At 39.2% G+C, this 20,909-nt stretch overlaps 1 protein-coding gene across 4 annotated transcripts in view; it reads right to left on the bottom strand.

The window, feature by feature from the left end:
* SPOCK3 (SPARC (osteonectin), cwcv and kazal like domains proteoglycan 3) overlaps positions 1-20,909 on the bottom strand; it is a gene marked incomplete at both ends in the record, with an annotated part of 431,148 nt that overhangs the window by 173,466 nt on the left and 236,773 nt on the right. For 3 of the 4 annotated variants that reach the window (XM_082656104.1, XM_082656105.1, XM_082656107.1), the window contains one exon: positions 9,701-9,824. The exons of the other annotated variant lie outside the window; for it this stretch is intronic. In XM_082656104.1, the coding sequence (XP_082512230.1) occupies positions 9,701-9,824 (124 nt within the window). The remainder of the gene's footprint in view (positions 1-9,700; positions 9,825-20,909) is intronic. 4 annotated transcript variants of the gene reach the window in all.

Genomic DNA, 20,909 nt, shown 5'->3' with positions numbered 1-20,909 from the left:
TGGATTTTATTTTGATAATCAATCATTTCTTCTGACTTTTCTCACCTGGCACATTGTATGTACTTCTTGTATTTGTAGATTCATGCCTTTCAACATTTCTGGAAAATTTTTCAATATCTCTTTTAACATTTTCTCCACCTTATTATTTCTGGCTTCTCTTTCTGTATCTCAGATTAAATTTACTTATCCCTTCTCATTCTAGTCTCTATCCCCTATTACCCTTTTTGGATAATTTTTCTGAAATATTTTCTGAAATATATCAGTCATTTTTCTGAAATATATAAATACACATATACACATAGACATTATGTTTATATACTTAACAACTTATTTTTGTTACATATATTTTGTTTTTTATATGCATATTACACATGCATATGCATATATTATAGTTCATTAATTCTCTTCATCTAATGTCTAATTAAATATATTTAATTTTTAAATATATTTTTAGTTGAACAGGTCATATTTCGTTATTTTGCAAATCTAATATTTTCTGAAATTATGTTGGTCTTCCTGTATCTTTCAACACCACTTTAAGTCTGTAAACATTTTACACGTTAAAAACATTTCATATAGTGTTGTATGTTCTGTTTTGCCTAATTATTTATCTGATAGTTTTGATATTTAAGTATTGAAACCTGTCTGGTTTTGTTCTTATATTGTTCCCTCCTTACGTGTTGGCTTTTGTCATTTAGTTTGTTGGTTTATTTATATTAGTGTGTTTCTTCTACTTATAAGATTTATTGGTATGTGAGCAAAGAGTTGGCAGAATACCATCTGGAGAATCCTTAGGAGTCTGGATTCCTGGTACTTTTCTACAGAGAGAACTTATGTTGGGATTTTCAAGTGTCAGGGGTACTGAGTACACAGAATCCCTTAAATTCTATTTATCATCCCTGGGGCTTCCCCAACCTCTGCTCTGAGGTGGTGAAATCCAAAACCCCAGGTCTGTAAGAGAACAGGTTCAAAGGTATAAATATTGTTCCGCAATAATGGTATTATTACCCAATAATGGTATTATTTCTTTTTTGCCCCCCCAGTTTCTATATTAGAGCTTAATTACTCCTAGTTTCAGCTGGCTTTTGTTTAATTGGCTTGTTTCAGAAGCCATAGCATCCTTAACCTGTTGTCTGTTCACAGAACTGGATCAATTTCCTTGGTGGAGAGCATTGAGGTGGAGCGAGATAACAGACATTGAAATACACAGTGATCACAGAGAGATGGCAGGAAATCTATAATTTGCCCATGCGTTCACTGGAAGGGTATGACAGCCACACACTACTGTGTTTATTCCATAATTTACATGATTATAAATCTACACACATATAAGTACATACTATACAGGACACACTTGACTTTTCTTTGCCGAGAAAAATAATTTCTCACTGTATTAACACCACATTCCTATAATAATGTTATCCACATTGCTATTAATAAATCATTAATATGCATAAATACATACCGTATTACATTACACTGATTTATTACATATTATTATTTCATATCTTTCGTACTTTTATTTGTAGCCACATTATTAGCCTTGCTGTTTACCACCTGTGACCTTATGAATACATTTAATATCTTTGTGCTTCAGATTCCTTATCTTTAAATTATTAGTGAGTGTTTTTTGTGTCTCCTACTGTTGTCTGAGGAATAATGCATATGAAAATTATCACATGACATTAATGAATATGTGCATTAATAGAGTAACTCAGAGCAGCCATCAACACACACTAGGCAGGCACTAAGTATCAGCCTTCTGAGAATCTTTTCTCTGCCGGCACGAGTTGTGATTTAGACAAAAGAGATGCAGACACAGCTTTTCCAAAGGTGCTACCAGCACGCTGGCCCTGAACTTGCTAGAAACTCATGGTGTATCTCAGCGGGAACGCCTTCTACCAGCAGGGTAAGAATGCCTCAGTTACCTTCACACATGGATGCCTCTTTATCTTGCTATAACCTGAGTTTTTAAAGAGCTGGAATTTACATGTCTTCTCTAAATCTCTCCTATTGCCTATCATGATTCTTGCTTCTTGATAAAGTGACGAATAATTGAGGTTACAAAGGACATCACTAGGGTAAAATCCAGGTCTGATAAGTACATCAATCAGGAGCTCGCTGGCCTGTCCACGCCCAGAACAGCACAGTGGCCACCGTGTGCCTGAAGCTGACCTTGATCCTGGCGTCGTTACTTTCCAGCTTCACGGCTGCTCTGTGTCTCCTCTCCCTTATCTAATGATTGTGGACCACTAGAGAATCTGTCTTCTAGGGTTGTTTTAAATATCAGGTTAGCGCACAAAATATTTAGACCATTACTTGACATCGTTGCTCAATTATTTTAGGAATTCCTGCCTCTATGACTTTAACAGCGACAGCTACTACATGCCAACGACTACCGTTATTACACTTCCCTTAGAGAATATGCATATTCAAGCATGCTCTACATATGTAAAGATTTTTAGAAAACCGTCTCCTTAGAAATGCAAACCCTGTGGAATATTTACAAAATACAAGTTCCTTTCATTGAAAAGGCAAAAATTATATTATCTAAGAAAGCACGGAGATTCCACCAGTGAACATATGTGTTGTTCTCTCATTTTTAATAGATAATAACACAAAATATAGACACTGACCCTGCATGTTCTATTCTATGAGGGCTGCAAAGAACCTGATTAGCATATACAAAACCTGTATGTAACTTCATACCTAATGGTAAAATACTGAAAACTTTCTCCTAAATTTGGATTAAGGCAAAGAGGTACATTGAACATTGTACTGAAAGCCTTAACCAGAATAATAAGGCAAAAAAAAGAAAAAATGCATAAAAAGAAGGAAAGGAAGAAATAAATCTGTGTCTATTCAAAGAGGATGATTATAGGCGTAGAAAATCCTGAGACAGCCACAACAAAACACTGTTAGAAATAAGTGAATTTAGCAAGGTGTCAATAAACAGGGTCAGTATAGAAAGATTAGTTATATGACAATACACTAGCAAATAAACGTCACAACTAAATTTACAGTAGCATTAATAAAAATAAGTTAGCAATACATTTAACAAAAAATATTACAGGTCCCTATATCAAAAACTACAAAACTTTTATTAACTTTAGCTAACAAAATGAAGACATATACCTAGTGTGTGGATTTGAAGATTGTTATCCATCTCCTCAAATTTATCTACAGATTTGACAAAATCTTAATGATTATTCAAGCTGTTTTTTTGTAGAAATTGACAGACCGATTCTAAAATTCATATGGAAACGCAAAGGGCAAGTGCTTGAAGCAGCACTGAAAAGGTGGAATCAAGTCAGACTTGCAGCACTTGAACTCAAAACTTAACATAAAGACACAGGCAAACAGGTTGTGCGGCACATCCTGGGGGCAGATGAATAATTCCCCGAGACAAAACAGACACAGAGGGCTTCCCTGGTGGCGCATTGCTTGACAGTCCGCCGGCCGATGCAGGGGACACGGGTTCGTGCCCCGGTCCGGGAAGATCCCACATGCCGCGGAGCGGCTGGTCCCGTGAGCCATGGCCGCTGGGCCTGTGCGTCCGGAGCCTGTGCTCCGCAGCGGCAGAGGCCACAGCAGTGAGAGGCCTGCGTACCGCAAAAAAAAACCAAAAACAACCCCAAACAAAACAGACACAGAAAGACTCCCACTTTCAGGACCACTTCATTTTTGACAAAGAAACCTAGGCAATCTGATGGGGCAAAAACAACAAATGGATGTTCCCACAACTGGCTACACTGAAGAAGTGATATTCACCCCCTGCCTCTTACCAAACACAAAGACCAATCACCACGTACACACAAACCTAAGAGTTAAAACTTTCAGTCTCCTAAGAAAACACCGAAGATTGTCTTCTACAAGAAGTTATAACCATAGAAAACTGATGATTTAGGCTTCTGTATCATGCAGAAATCTCTAAAAATATAATTCTGAAAAATGGCTCTGAAACCACAGGCTTCAAACCAGTGACAAACAAGCAACTATAAACTTAAAGGGCATATATTGCCATCTTTACTTAGTGATTCAAATAAAAATAGTTATCACATTTATTATGCGTAGTAACTAGAAGAAATGAAGGGCACTTAATTTTTTAAAAAGGTTTTCTGCTCCAAATTCCTATTTAAAAAAAAAAAAAAAGTGGGGATTTCCCTGGCAATGCAATGGTTAAGAATCCGCCTACCAATGCAGGGGACATGGGTTTGAGTCCTGGTCTGGGAAGATCCCACATGCCGAGGAGCAACTAAGCCCATGTGCCACAACTACGAGCCTGTGCTCTAGAGCCCACGAGCCACAACTACTGAGCCCGTGCACCGCAACTACTGAAGCCTGTGTGCCTGGAGCCCATGCTCCACAATGAGAGAAGCCCACACACCACAATGAAGAGTAGCCCCCGCTCACCGCAACTAGAGAAAGCCCACGGGCAGCAACGAAGACACAACACAGCCAAAAAAAAAAAGCAAAAGCAAAAATGGTCTCAATTTAGACAATGGACACTGGACTTCACTGAGACATTGGGCAAATTACTTCACTTCTGTGCATCAGTGCATCTATAAAAGGGACAACCGTAAGTTAATAGACTCAAAGCGTTTACAGTATCTGCCCCCAAAAAGAGCTAAATAAATGCTTGATCAGTGTAGACACACATATCTATATGAGAGTGTGAAGTTCAATGTAGTGAAAAGGTCATGGGTCACCGCACTGCAAGATCAATGCACAGGTTACAGCAGATGTCAGACAAGAGGCAGGCACAGGGCAGGTCCCCACAGCCGAGCCCTGGCATCCGCCCTGGGAGGCAGTGGTCCGAGCACTGGGAAGGCCCTCAGAACTCAGTGTCCAGCTGTCACAGCAGCGTGGCCGAACTTCCGTGCCCTGGGGCAAGGCACCCAGGTCCTCGCTAAGCCTCTGTCCAAAGGTGGTCACTGCACAGTCTAGGACCACCGGGGATTTGAGAACAAAAAGAAGCAGAAGATGATAAGGGACTCATAACACTGCCCCCTACTTCATTTCCACCTAATAAGGAAAGAGCTTTGGAATAATCACTGAATTTGGCATTTTCTGAGTTGCTGGTAAATGTTGTCAGTCTTGGTGAAGCCGTGGCAAAGAGTGTCCAGTGTGTCATGGAGCAGCTGGCGAGGCAGAGTGCGAAACAAGCGGTAAAGACCACGGGTCAAAACGTAGATTCCGATTTTACTGACGGTCGCTACTTCAAAGATAAGTGTGTGACAACACATACGTTTCCCAACTTTTCATTCTCCTAAGGAACTACATTAAACATAATTAAAGAAATTAAAGAAATCACAAAACCTCTATAATATCTATGGAGTTTGGTGAAAGACCATTTAACACACAGTTACTCACACAAAAGTAAGATTATAATTTCAAAAATAAATCAATATATCAATGTAGAAACTAGTGAACACTGTCCTAACCTCATTCAATATATATAACTCAAGAGTCTTGAACAGGTCAGGAAAGCAAGCCTACGTCTTTGTCAAGGCTACGGAAAAGCATAAAATAATCCATGAAGCAAAGACCTGGGGAAGGAGATGCAGGTGTTTGGGGTACCGAGAGCTTAAAGCCTTAACTCTCAAAAATACAGCATCCCAGCCAGGAGCCAAAAGCCAAGCCAAGTTGAAAAGCAGTTCAAAGAGAAACAGTGCACATCTATTCCTGACTGTCGATCTTTCAAAATAAAATGAGCTCAAAGTGTTCAGGGGAAGGAAGGCAGGACATGTAAATACCAAATGCTAACAGGAGAATGTGGAAACTTACAATGGAATTTTCTCAAATTACAAGGAAGAGTAAATGCTTCCACTTCAGTGCTAATGTTACAGTTCTACTTCATTAAATACAAGAACAACAACTGTTATATCTAAGAATTCAAAGGCAATAGATTGAAGAGATGCAACAGTGGTTCTCAACCATGCCTACACATAAAAATCACTTGGGGAGCTTTCAAAATTTAGATTCCCAGGGCCTCGTCCCAAACCAATTTAAGTGGCATCTCTGCAGCTGGTGTCGGGAACTGCAGAATAAGACGCAGAAGCTTTCTATTTACTTGCCTTTCCTCAACACACACACACACGCAGTTTCCTATACTGACTGGTATTTATTGCAATCGTTCAGCTCCCAAGCACTGCATGACTAAAAATCAGAGAAAAGTATCAAAAACCACCCAGCACGTTGTGCCTGGAGAGTTCACGTTACAGACACCCGGCTGAGCTCTAGAACATCAGTATTGTTTGCTGACTTCTGCTCAGCAGATATAGCTTACAACCTACACAAGTCAGACACAAACATTGCCCTAGTTCTAACATAGATGCTACATTGGAGAACAATTCCTGGTTTCACTGAAGCCAGGCAACACAATGCAAAGAGACGTTGCCTGAAGGAAGAAACAGAGACCTTCATCTTTTGTGTCAATTTCAGGACTGATTACCTCTCAAACAGCCTTGAACAGACTTATATTTACATTTTTCTGCTACTGCTGAATTCGGAAGAATTCGGAAAACATGGGTTCTTCTGAACAGAATGATTAAGTAGACTTCCAAAACAGTCCATCGCTTTTCTTAACATGAAAAAAATTAGATAACATTACAAAAACACTTTTTATGAAAATCACGAGTCCCAACATTTCTCCAAGTAAATCTATGTTTTCAGTTATTCATCTGTGCCTTTGTCTTTTCTGTAAACATTTTAAAAACACTCCTCTGAGGACGGCTACACAAGCTGACACATTCAGAGCTTGAAGGCTAATAAAATAATTATTCAAAATCGGTTCCTTTGTGTCATGAGGGGCACTTTCCAAGATTAAATCCTTGTTATGACCTTTGACTAAAGTTTCCTTCGGAGACCTTCTGATAACTGCCTTTCTCACCTCAGCCCCAGCGCCTGGACCTACTGTGCTTTGTAACGACCTCTCCTCCAATTATGTTGTACGGCGGAATATAACTTAAAGCTTCATCTCGATAAATTGAGCTGAAAGTAATGAGAAAATATTGTGGGCCTAAAATAAAACATATAGGAATATGGTGTGCAGTAGTAAAACAAAACCGAACCGAACCGAAAACCCTGTATGTCAATGCAGGGTGTCCAGAATACAGAGGGATGGTAAGAAGACCCGGATGTAGGGTCCCTCGCTCTGGACCAGATGGCCTGGCTCTGGTCAGTCGTCATCATATCAGGATCACTCAGCTCCAAGCACGGAGCTTCCCGGATTGCACGGAGCTTGGGATTTGGAGCTCTACCTTTACTCTGAGCGCAAATGCCCACCAGCCCCCAAAAGCTGTTTAAATCTGCCCTGTCAGCGTTTGCTTGGTCTACTGACAAAGCTGAGTGAGGCAAGAGCCGGAAGAAGGGTCCCGTGACTCCTGCACCTGCCTTATTTATTATCTTGTTCATATGACAAGATAAGCTTCTCCAGACGGCACTGGCCTCTGCAGTCTTTGTTCGCGATGCCTGAAGAGCCCAGGGCAATGCCTGTCTCACAGAAGAAAGGTTGAGGCCTTAATGTGAATTTAAATCCCATGAATTTCTAAAAAGTGTTAGTAAGAAGAGTTTAGCCTGGGTTCCTCCTGGGCTGAGATCACTATTTCGTTTGCATTATATTATACAGTTCAGCTTGCTGTCAGTGTAGACACTTAAGGCTAGAATTGGTGATCAAAAGTGGAAAAATCACGAACTTAAATGAGAATCAACAGAAATGAGGATTGAAGTTTGGGGTGACTAAAAACTCATATTCATTTGAACCATGTTCTTTTTATTTTTATGTCTTTCTATACAAACAAGGCACGCATTGAAAGTGAGACATATCCAAAGAAATGTTAAATTAATAATTCAAGGATGGATTATTTAGAATAATTCTATTGACAATATCAGTGAGGGTGTAGGATTGTAAGCTGGGGCTTCACAACAGTGGGAAACCCCGAGGAATTGTGAATCCACGTGAATTAGTCTACTTATGGCAGGAGTATTTAGTCCTGAGTGGGAGACTGTGTTTCTCTAAAATCATCAAACAAAGACTCCCACGTGGTCTCAACAGGTAGAAACCTCTTGTGATCGTACCTCTGTGCCCTGTGACAGTACACTGTCAGAGACTGGATCATGGCAAGAGGGTCCTAGAGAGGCAGGTGGCGGCCTAACGCTGGCCCTCTCCAGGGAGGATGACACCCTCCCCGGTGCTAACACACCAGGGCCCACAGCAAGTACATTCCTGAGGCTGAGAAAGACACAGGGCTCCCTGAGGGAGATGCCGGGAATGACCTCAGCCTCTCTCTTGACTCAACCTGTTCAATGATCAACGTCCATCAAGTCAACTTAGGAGTCAAATTTGCTTCCCAAGGAACTCCAGCTACCACGCTGAATACCAGAACCTGCATCCTTTGTTGTGAGTTAATGAATCAGCATAATGCGATCCACATCGTGAGCTGTGGGATGTGAGAATATGACGTGGGTTCCTTCTCCCTTGCACTGACAGCAGGAATTTCAGCTTGCAAAGCAGAGGGTCCCCGAGATCGAGGTAGTATTGAGAGGATGGGTGACACACTCCTTCCTCCTAGCAATATCTCCACCCCTACATACAACCTGAAAACTTTAGCAAGCAGGCACATGGTAGCCTCACCCAGTAAGGACTATGCACGTATCTATTGACTGTATTAAGCTTCCTCGTCCCTGTAGCCCTCTTCTCAATTGTAAACTGCCGGTGCAAGGTGTAGGGAAATATTTTCTGAGAAAAAGTATGGTTCATAAAGTGGTAGGCACCAAACACAGTGTTCTGACAGCCAAAAACTTCTGGAATTTACTATGCTTTAAGCAAAACTAGATATGAACTGAGGTAAGGTTACTTTATAGACTTCATGGATCGTATTTAACTTGAATATACCTATAGTTTCTAAAAGAAATGTTGCTCCGTTTAATTACAGGGTAAAGCCCCACTGGGGACACTACATAATGTGCCATCTTACCTTCTCAAAATACATTTTAGAACAATCTAAATTCATAAATGCATCTGACCCTGAAGTTTCAGGTAAGAGGTCATGAGCCGTATTCCTTCCTATCACGTAATCAAAGAAAACTCATCGACGTTCTATTACGTAAAGTTCTTAAAACCTCCTAAATATTTGAACGATGTGGGGCATCAAACGAGGTGCAGATTCATGTAGCTAGAGACACTGAATCAGAGAAGACATCAAATCTGGGCTTCGATGTCAGCTAAATATGTGAAATGTGCTATTTCTTTCTGAGACTTGTTTTTCTCTTTTGCTGTAAGGAATTTTGGGAGGCTTAAATGAGATAATATAGGAAATAACATATGAAATAAAATAGTACTGATGTTGACGGATTTTAGCTGGGACAGCTGTTGTAACTGTTAACATTATTATATACATGGTAACGCTTCTGCCCTCTCTCAGAGTATCAAGAAAGGAAATGTTGGTTTTAATATCTGAGGGTTCAGAGTGTTCACAGAATCAATATTTCAAACTTTAAAAATTCTGTATAGGAGAAACAAATGTACAAATGTTTGAATCATATTCCCAACTAGTGATATTAATCACATTATTTTAAAAGTTAAACTATTTGGATGACCACACTGGAGAACTAACAGTTTTAATCACTTACTAATGACTATGTACATACATATATGAATATGTATATGTTTTATAATAAATGACTATCGTTGTCTTACCTGAGAAGAGTAGGTGTGTCCATCTGAACCACAGACGGGGCTGGTAGAGACCCCCGAGCACTGCTGGCAGGCGGATGTCGGGGGACCCCTCCACTGCTTCTGCCCAACTCCTGCATCTTTCATACTGTTGAAAAAATAAAACAAGCATACTTAGTGCATTTATTTAAAAAATAAATTTATATTACCATCATGCCTTTTCTCCACTGTCATTCCAACTCTTCAAGATAAATTAGAATCAGTAAATTGTATCCTCATTTCCAATGTATTAGTCTATACAGTGTTCTTTATAAACTTTTGTTTCATAATCAAGGTTTTCCTATAATAAAATAAGAATATATTCCTTAAAGATTCCGCTGGTTACATATAGACTACAGTTATACTTCATCACATGGATTCTCTGGTTTTAATTTGTGGTTGTGAAATGTGTTTTGAACAGCCCCCCAATGTGAGCCCCCCAGCTCACATGTCTGGAACCTTCCCAAGGGCCCCCCTAGAATTCTACTAGAAATAGTATTAGAAAGCAGACACCTAATTCACCAGGCATCCCAGAGGCGCATGAAAATAAGAGCAGCTTACTTTAGAGAAAATAGCAATAAGAAACACTTTTCCAGCAAAGACCAGTATTTAGAGAGCCCAATTAGCAGGTTCGGCGAGAGCCAATCCTCTCTTTCTTGTGTGGAAAGAACTCAAAATACATCCATCTGGCTTTGATCTGGAATAAAGTGGGAAAACCCATTCTCTTCCGCTACCTACTTCTAAATTATCCGTTTCTCCACTTTGATTAAACTGCTTCTGCTTGGCCTATTTGTGTGAACGGTTCACACAGAAATGGGCAAAGGCCTTAAAAGTAGGAATAAAAACAACAGAGAATCTCTACACAAGCATTTCGTAGTTAGAAGTCCTCCAGTAAATCAGCACTTGGTCTTGTTCATTAAAACTGCTCATGGAGAGTAATTTGATGTCTCTATCAAGATGAGAAACGAGGTTTTACTGGAAACATTTGCTGCCCTTTGGCTTTTTTTTTTTTTTTTCACGAATAAGTCAAATCTACAAAAAAGTAACCCCAAAAGACAACTAAGACATGTAGTGTTAATCCTCATTATAGGCAAAGAAGTTCGGACTAATGTACTTTAAATTGTGATAACATTTGGGTGGGCTTTGGGAAAAGGTTTACCACTTTCTCTTACCCCCTCATCCCTCTCCCCCGGCCGCTTCCCCCTCAAAAAGAAGCCTATGATAGCTCCAAACACATTTTCTTCATTTAACTTTTGTAAATTCTGCCAAATGACCACTTTAAAATCTTGTCTGGCCACAGATATAACCTCATAAGAGACACAAAAGGGAAAATAACCGTGCTATTACTGATTAAAAGATTGGCACATGGGCTTCCCTGGTGGCGCAGCGGTTGAGAGTCCGCCTGCCGATGCAGGGGACATGGGTTCGTGCCCCGGTCTGGGAAGATCCCACATGCCGCGGAGCGGCTGGGCCCGTGAGCCATGGCTGCTGGGCCTGCGCATCCGGAGCCTGTGCTCCGCAACGGGAGAGGCCCACGTACCGCAAAAAAAAAAAAAAATAAAGACTGGCACAAAATCCTAATGGGAATCAAAACAATGACTGGAAAAACAGGGACATTATTCTACGCCACCTCCGGACTCATAAGTCACAGAGACGGAGCAGAGAGAAACAAGAAACATAAAATATTATGTTTGCCTTTTTCTTTCACTGTGTGCAATCAAAACAAGGCACAAAATTATGAAATTATTTGCTCTTCAGTTACATTAGGAGAAATCATTACCAAGCACAGGCTTCTAATCAATAGAAAGTATTTTATTAGAACAGCATGTCTTTATCGCTTTTGCTTTGGGATATGCACCTGTCTGTACACTATGACATACATATGTCAACACTATGACTCTTTGTAATCACCTCATTCCCTTTTCCTAACTTTAAAACTCCACTGAAACACAGAAACTAAGATTGTGACATTACTTTCTTGTATAAACATTTTTTGATACATGACGTAGTCTTTTATATACAATTCAAACAGTAATTATATCTAGAAGTGAAATCTTTTTGAAAATTGGAAGATTTACTAGAAATTATTAAAATTCAAATGACTTCTTAAACAGTGAATTTACCACATACCTGTAAAATAAGGTTTGGGGTAAAAAGTTTTAGTTATCATTATTCCCTTCAAAGTCAACACTGCTGAAGCCTAAACACTTTCAGATTCCTGAAGTGTATCAACAGAGATGGTATTTTTTATGTAGATTTCATCCTGGTCAGGATTTGCTGAAGTATCATCAACATTGGAAGCATCATAATATTGCTTATATTTGCATCACCATTTTGCTTGAGGTGATGACAAATTATACCATTCTGTAAACCAGAAGAATATTTACTTATGTTTAGTTTAAAATAAATACAACATTAGATGATGATAAATTCACCAGAATTCATGTTTTAATATATTATTCATGCCATACACATGGAGAACACTGAGTCATGAACATTTCACTATACTCAGTAAATTCAAAGGAAGCGCTTAGCATTTTGTCATCAGAACACAGACTTTCTAGAAAGGACAAATTAGTCTACACAATTTGAGGCTTAATTTGAAATCCAAAATTCTAAATATCATAGGTTTTATGTGTTCTTAAATCATCTCTGACCTGAAGAAAATGGTTTATGACGTTTTCTGTAGAAAGACAAATTACATTCAAGCACATACAGGGCGGTATAGAAGATGGGTCATCCAGGCATATATTAATGTTGGAATTAGGGTATGAATACAAATGAATTTCTAAGACTGTTATTTGAATAAAAAACTACTTCTACAACTCCATAAATCAATTAACCATATACAAAGAAGAATCGCTAGATATAGACAAATAGGACATGTACATTCTTCATTTCAAAAATCAAAACGTTTATGATTGTGAAAATAAGGTTCTTTCATGTGAAAACAAAATGAAAAACCTCACAGCAGGTACTGAGGGGCAAATAAACTGTATTGTTAACAGGACTTGAGGAATTCTAGTAACTCTGACCATTTCTCAGAACAGCCCAAACAGGCCGCTGTGTGTGGTGGTGTGGGTGGCACACCTGGACCACCCTCAGGGTCCCCTCAGCATCCTGAGGGTTCCACCTGTCCAGGTACATGTGGTACCTCCACTCAAGTCTCTTCACCAAGGAAGAGAGTTTTTCATTCCAGAGTCTCTTTTATCAGACTTATCCTGTGATTCAGAATTTGTTTGCTTTAGCATCAGGAACGTTTCTCAGAATTAGTGTTAATCAAAATCTTGTCTATTAAAATATGTTTGTTCTTAGGAAAATTAGTGTAGTTTATGAGCTAGAAACACAATTTTCTAAGATTTAATTAAATATCTATGCATTATGTGTAATATGTAAACATTTTTCAGATTGCTTTTTAATTATATTTTCAAGGCCCTATTTAAAGAAGAGCAAAATGTGTTTATGTGAGAGAGAAAATCCTGGCAGTGAGTGTACAGACCAAGACGGGCAAAGTCAAGTGCTTGGGAAAAGGTGGAGCCAGCTGAGGCTATCAGAATGGATACCTGGCATCTGGGGCAGGCGAATGACAGGTAAGAAGTTAGACTTGGCAATCTGCTCTCGGACACCACCAGCCCCCGCCACCAGCAGGCCAGCAGCCACCTCACAAGACAGGGCCTGGCAGCCAACCAGGCTGGGGACCAGCCCTGCATATCAGTCGGCCCAATGTAGTCGGCTCCCCCTCAACAGAAGGGCCCACACAGCCCACACAGGGGTACCCCTAGAGCACATAGTTCTGGTGACAGACATGAGTGTGAAGCTGGGCCTCACAGGACACTTCTCCAAGATCAGGAAACATAACCAACCTACATCATACATAGAAATAAACACAGAGAATTAGGCAAAACAGGGAGATGGAGGACTATCTTAGAAATAGACAAAATAAAGAGATCAGAACAGAAAAAAAGTGAAATAGAGACCAAAGAGAGAACAGAAAAGATTGATGAAGGTAAGAGCTGTTTTTTGAAAAAATAATCAAGATTGATAAACCTTTAGCCAGACGTATCAAGAATCAATGCAATCCCTATCAAAATACCAATGACATTTTTCACAGAAGTAGAAAAAATAATTATAAAATTTGTACTGATAATCAAAAGACCCTGAATAGCCACAACAATCTTGAGAAAGAACAGAGCGGGAGGCATCATACTCCCCAACTTGAGACCATACTACAAAGCTACAGTAATCAAAACAGTGTGGTACTGGCACAAAAACAGACACCTAGAGCAATGGAACAAAATAGAGAGCCCATAAATAAACATTTATATGGTCAATTAATCTACAGCTAAGGAGGCAAGAATACAGAATGTGGAAAAGACACCCTCTTCAATAAGTGGTGCTGGGAAACTGGACAGCTACACAGAAAAGAATCAAATTGGACTTCTTTCCCACACCATATACAAAAATAAAAAAATAAAAATGAATTAAAAATTTACATGCAAGACCTGAAACCATAAAACTCCTAGAAGAAAACATAGGTAGTACATTCTTTCACATCACTTTTAACTGTATTTTCTTGGATTGTCTACTTAGACAAAGGAAACAAAAAGCAAAAATAAACAAATGGGACTACTTCAAACTAAAAGGCTTTTGCACAGTGAAAGAAACTGTCAACAAAATTTTTAAAAAAGACCTACTGGGGCTTCCCTGGTGGCACAGTGGTTGAGAGTCCGCCTGCCGATGCAGGGGACACGGGTTTGTGCCCCGGTCCGGGAAGATCCCACATGCCGCGGAGCGGCTGGGCCCGTGAGCCATGGCCGCTGAGCCTGCGCGTCTGGAGCCTGTGCTCCGCAACGGGAGAGGCCACGACAGTGAGAGGCCCGTGTACCGCAAAAAAATAATAATAATAAAACAAAATAAAAAAATAAAAATATAAAAAAGACCTACTGAATTGGAGAGGATATTTTCAAACTATATACCCAATAAGGGGTTAAAGTCCAAAATATATGAAGAACTCATACAACTCAACACAAAAATGAAAGAAAGGAAGAAAGAAAGAAAGGAAGGAAGGAAGGAAGGAAGGAAGGAAGGAAGGAAGGAAGGAAGAAGTGACCCGACTAAAAAACAAGCAGAGGATCTGAATATAAATTTTTCCAAAAGAGACATACAAATGGCCAACAGGCACATGAAAAGATGCTCAACATCACTAATTGTCAGGGAAGTGCAAATCAAAACTACAATGAGATAGCACCTCACACCTGTCAGAATGGCCATCATTGAAAAGAACGCAAATTAACAAATGTTGGTGAGGATATGGAGAAAAGGGAGCCCTTGTGCACTGTTGTGGGATTGTAAACTGGTATAGAAAGTATGGAAAACAGAATGGCGTTTCCTCAAAAAACTAAAAATAGAACTACCATAGGATCCAGCAATTCCATTTCTGAGTATTTTTCTGGAGAAAACAAAAACACTAATTTGAACAGATACACACACCCCTATGTTGATTGTAGCATTATTCACAATGGCCAAGATATGGAAACAACCTAAGTGTCCATCAACAGATGACTGGATAAAGAAGATGTGGGTCCATATATACGACAGAATACTATTCAGCCAAAAAAAAAAAAAAAAAAAGAAGTTTTGCTACTTGCGACAACATGGATAACCCTGGAAGGCATTATGCTAAGTGAAATAACTCAGAGAGAGAAAGACAAATACTGTATGATCTCACTTACATGTGGAATCTAGAAAACAAATGAACAAACATAACAAAACATAAGGAGTCATAGATGCACAGAACAAATAGGTGGCCGCCAGAAGGGAGGGGGTTGGAGGGAGGAAAGAAATAGGTGAAGGAGATTAAGAGGTAGAAACTTCCAGGTATAAAATAAATGTCATGGCGATGTAAATGTATAGCAGAGGGGATATAGTCAATAATATTATAGTTGGAGGAGATGCAAGATAGGGCTGGGGATTAAGAGGTACAAACTACTATGTATAAAATAAATAAGTAAAAATATACATAATTATAAAAATAAATAATATGTAAAATAATATATAATATAAAAGTAATATACAGCACAGGGAATATAGTCAATATTTTATAATAACTTTAAATGGAGTATAATCTATAAAATACTGAATCAATATTGTACACTTGAAATTAATATAATATTGTAAGTCAAGTATAACTTCAATAAAAAAAATAATAAGATTGTAACACCTTTGTATGGTGACACAGGGTACTTGACTAGTCATGGTGACCACTTTGTAATGTATAAAAATACAGAATTACTATGTTCGTCCCCTGAAACCAACACAATATTGTCAGTCAATTATACCTCAGTAAAAAAATAGGTTTGGCAAAAGCATCGCTAAGTATATTACTCTGAATACTCTAAGTGCAAAAGATCTTTAACCTCTGAGAGGAAATCTAATTTTTTGATATATCAAAGGCTATTTGCAATTACTTATTTTGAATTATTATCAGATTGGGTAATATAGTTTTCTCCCATTATTGATGTATAAAAACTCAAACTGGTTGCAAAACCCTGAAATTTTTAAAAATTACTCTTCCAACTGCAACCCTGCTACAATCAGACTCTTCAAATAATACCTTTGTAAAAATCTATTGTTTATTCAATTTTGAAAGATTACCTTCCATTTACAGTTATTACAAAACATTGGCTCTATTCTCCGTGTTGTACATACTTCCTTGAGCCCATCTTACACCCGATAGTTTGTACCTCTCCCTCCCCCACCCCTATATTGCCTTTTAAGAGAACTGTTAAGTATATATTTCAGTTTGAAGATTAAAGTTAAACATTTATTTATCCACCTTATAATGACGTCCTATATCCCCATGATCCTTTTCCTTAAAGAGCAAATAACTGTATATTTGAACCCAGGGAATTGAAGCCATTAAATGATAATTTATAATACACAAAGTCAAGTTTTTTTCTCAAAATCTTTTTTTCTTAAATATTCCCCCACTCAAGGTGCTAGGTTTCATACCAATATACGTGTTATGTCTCTAATGGCTGGAAAGTTAGGCTCACAGAGAAGTGTTTATCTACGGCTTGTGTTCCGGCACACGGCTCCTCCACAGTAGCTGGGTTGAATCCCCTCTCCCTGAGCTGTCTTCTGGTCCTGACTCACCCTGCACGTGGGTCTCCAGCATCACTTTCCAGCCTCAGTCACACTTGGAAGCTCATTAGCCTCTAACTTTCCTAATAAATCCCACGTGCATTCCTTCCACTTCTGTTGACTCAGTTTCAGTCTATCTGGTTTTCTGTTTCCTTAACCACGTTGTGCATTTTAACAATATAATTTGAACACGATTTCCACGTTTTAGGATTTACCTTGATTTTAGAAAGTGCATAAATAATGTTACCAAAACGGTTAGCTGAAAAAAGCTCATTCCAGTTTCATCTGAATTGCACTTTTGACTGTGTCATCAATGCATCCTGGCAAGTCAGCAGTCTCCCTGGGTCTTAACTTCTTCATGGATACAATTCGAAGCTTCATCTGTATGGCTCATTTGCTCTAGATCATTCCACAGTCTATAAATCTTTAATAAAATTACTTATGTGAAGACACACAGCAAAAATCAGCAGCATAGACACTGAGTACCGGACACGTGTTGTGGTTTCTGACCTTGGCTTGCGTTACCGAGCGACACAAATACCTCATCATGGCTTGAAGGATGATGTTGCATGGGGCGAGACTGCTTGAGATATCTGAATCATAGACAAGTTATAATGATGTTTGAATAACATATTCTGACAAGTAAATATGTTTTATTAAGCAGTGAGCATACTCACAATTATTGAAGACATCAATAAATAACGTCAAAATTTCAAAACAGACATCACTATCAATCACCCTCATAATCTATTTCTCAATCTGAGCTCCAATGGATTGAATGAGTAATAAAGCTTCGAAACGTAGAAAATGTAGATGATGTTGAATTCAGACTCTAGGGTTCTGGGTCTCTGATGTTTCCATATATTTCATTCCCAACAGTATTTTAATTAGGAAAGACCTCTTCACTTAAACTACGGTAAAAGTATATTCAACTGCAAAGGATCTCCGTTATGTAAGATAGAGAGTCACTGTAGTTGTTATGGGCTAGAAATGTCCTCACGTCTATTTTCAGCAAAACACAGGCCAATAGACTGGGAATTCATGATCTTAACATACGATAAATCTTAACATACCTAATTAATAAGTATGTATAAGAGTTACTGATTGCTTTCAAGCCAATAAAAATGTTACCATAAAGCAAAATTTCAGGAACTGAGTCAAATGTTTACAAACATGAGGTTAGATTTTCACATGTTTTGATAGCCTTTCACATGCCAGACACACATATTACAATTCTATTATTGTAGCAATCTTATGCAATGTGCATTATTCTTTAAATTCTGAAGCTTGGAAGATGGAGGTTGAGAGAGCTTCATTATCTTCTCAAGTCTCTACCGCTTGTCTTTGGCCACTGTGGATGTCACGTGTTCTCCTTTTCATTTTGAAACTTGCCATAAATGTACATACAAAATTTTAAATGTCATGGAAGACCACACTCCCACAGTTCATAAATTTCTAGATCAGTTTCACTTAATAGGTAAAAAATGACAGCATAGCTCAAATTTTACTTAAAAAAAGATCTACCACCAGTAAGTGGTATCTGGAGAGTACATCTGGCCAATTAAACCTGAAAATTATCTAGAGTGTAATAAATAATACAACATCATATATGTGATTCTGATTCAGGGAATCAGTACGAAGATTAATTAACTAATATATAAACTGGCTCTATTTAATTTGTGTTGACATGCATGTTTGCATGTCAGATATGAGCATATGAGAATATTTGCTCACTATACTTCCTGTATTTAAAATAAGAATTAGAAAATGCTTCATTTTTCCAATTATTAATGTTCACAAGTAAAGCAAGCTTTTAACCATTAACTGTGTCCTTAATTTAACCTTCAGCAGTTCTACAGCAAAGCAGGAACTAAGATTTGAGTTCATGAAAATGTTGGATTCTTAAAGATCAAGGAGACTCTATATTTGGAAAACCATCTTGACATTTTTAAAATAACAGTGACAGATATGCAGCTTAAAAACGGAAAAATATTCCACCTAAAAGAAAATGACTAATAACACAGCACTTATCAAAACACATGGGAACAGACTGATCATTCAAGATGTATTTTATATATCAAAAATACGTCTTGGGCTTCCCTGGTGGCGCAGTGGTTGAGAATCTGCCTGCCAATGCAGGGGACACGGGTTCGAGCCCTGGTCTGGGAGGATCCCACGTGCTGCTGGGCAGCTGAGCCCATGAGCCACAACTACTGAGCCTGCGCGTCTGGAGCCTGTGCTCCGCAACGAGAGAGGCCGTGACGGTGAGAGGCCCATGCACTGCGATGAAGAGTGGCCCCCGCTTGCCACAACCAAAGAAAGCCCTTGCACAGATACGAAGACTCAACACAGCAAAAATAAATAAATAAATAAAAACCAAAATACTTAAAAAAAAAAGTCTTGATTATGAAAAATTCTCTTGATTTTTGTTTTTCTGAACGTAAGAAATATTCTTAGCAACTGTTGGATAAACAGACCTGACAGCTTTGGCAAAAGCCTTAACGATTAAATGACACATTTTGTTTAAAACAATTATTAAAGATCATCCAAAGTTCAGGGACGAAAACAGAGCTTTTCCTCCCTGTGCTGCCTTCACAGGGGTCACCTGTACTGGCCTCCTCCTTACTGCTTCGCTGGAAAAGCAAAGTTACAGAAACAAGAAAAAAGAAAGAAGCCCCATGATTTGCTCGAGTCTGATTTACAGGCTGAGAGAAAGGTTAACGGTTCAAAACCTCCACGATGCACTAACGCTTACAGCATTTTCAAGTTAACGAGTTAGTGACATTTAAAAGAAGTCTAAGTTTTTGACTCCATAGTATTTCTCTCTCTACCAGACCGGGTTTAATCCCTGTCCTGAAAGCATCTTCTCAGCACATGTCGACTGATGCTGGCGCAGTCAGGGGTAGAGTCACAGCTGCCGGACAAGGAAATGTTCTTCAAGAAACACTCTCTCAATAACTTCTACCATCTAAAGAGTTGTCAGGAAGGTCTTTTAAAACAGTTCTATTATGTTTATTCATAATATGTTATTACGTATGGTTACAGTTACTGACCACGTTCTAGGAACGGAATGAGACCTCGTCCAACCTGCACCTGGCACAACCAATAACTTGTCATCTTCTAACCTGGAAAGAGTACCCATGCATCCTTCTAAATACTGCTTCTTTTGTAGCCGAGCAGGACCCTACGGGGTCTCCCCAGAATAGCCTCCCACCCATGTCCTCCACCTGCCTTCCGTCTGTAGAAAAACTTTAGTCAAAGAATACATTTAATCAGAGAAGTGAGAAAATGCAGAAAGGAAAACAATCAAGCAAGACAAAATAATAATAGTTTAGCCATTGAACAGAGTCAAGGACTTTGGGTTCCTCCTCGAGGGCTGTAGATAATATTCTGAGCCACGTTCTTCCAGCTGTTTTGCAGATACTGAAGCTCCCACCAGGTGGGAGAAGTTAACTGCACACTGCCCACAAGCACGTAGACCCCAGACCGGCTGGAACCAGAAGGTTGATGATGCTGATTCCCGATGACCTCACCACCAGCCAATCAGAATTCTGAGGGTGAAGAGGGTCCACCAGCTGACCACACCCTGCTCCTTGAACACTGTAAGACCCATCACTACCTCCTCCAGGGCGGGTCACACAGTCTTGAGGGCATTAGTCCACTGTGGCCCCCTCTGCCTGGCAAAGCACTAAAGCTATTATTTTCTAGTTCACCCGAAACTCTGTCTTCGCGTTTCTATTCGGCACCAGCGAACGGAGGCCGAGTTTCGGCAACAATTTTATGCGTTTATTTAGTCATGAATACACCCTACAATGTGTCCACGTACTATTTTACAGTCTGGAAGTTCCAGACAGTAGAGTCGCTGAATTCAGGGAGCTCAGAATTCTTTTGGAAACACAGAGACCAGCGTAGCATGGGGTGCGGTTCTCCTGTAGACCAGGAGGTAACAAGGAGTGTGGGGTTTATCTGAGCAACTCGTCCTTATCTCTGAGGTCCCAACTCCGACGTCGTTTCTCTTGTAAAATGCTTTCTGACTCCACCTCCGGCTCCC

Source organism: Grampus griseus (assembly GCF_964374135.1).
Source record: "Grampus griseus genome assembly, chromosome: 6".
NCBI classification, from domain to species: domain Eukaryota; kingdom Metazoa; phylum Chordata; class Mammalia; order Artiodactyla; family Delphinidae; genus Grampus; species Grampus griseus.
This window is presented reverse-complemented; position numbering and strand designations above follow the sequence as displayed.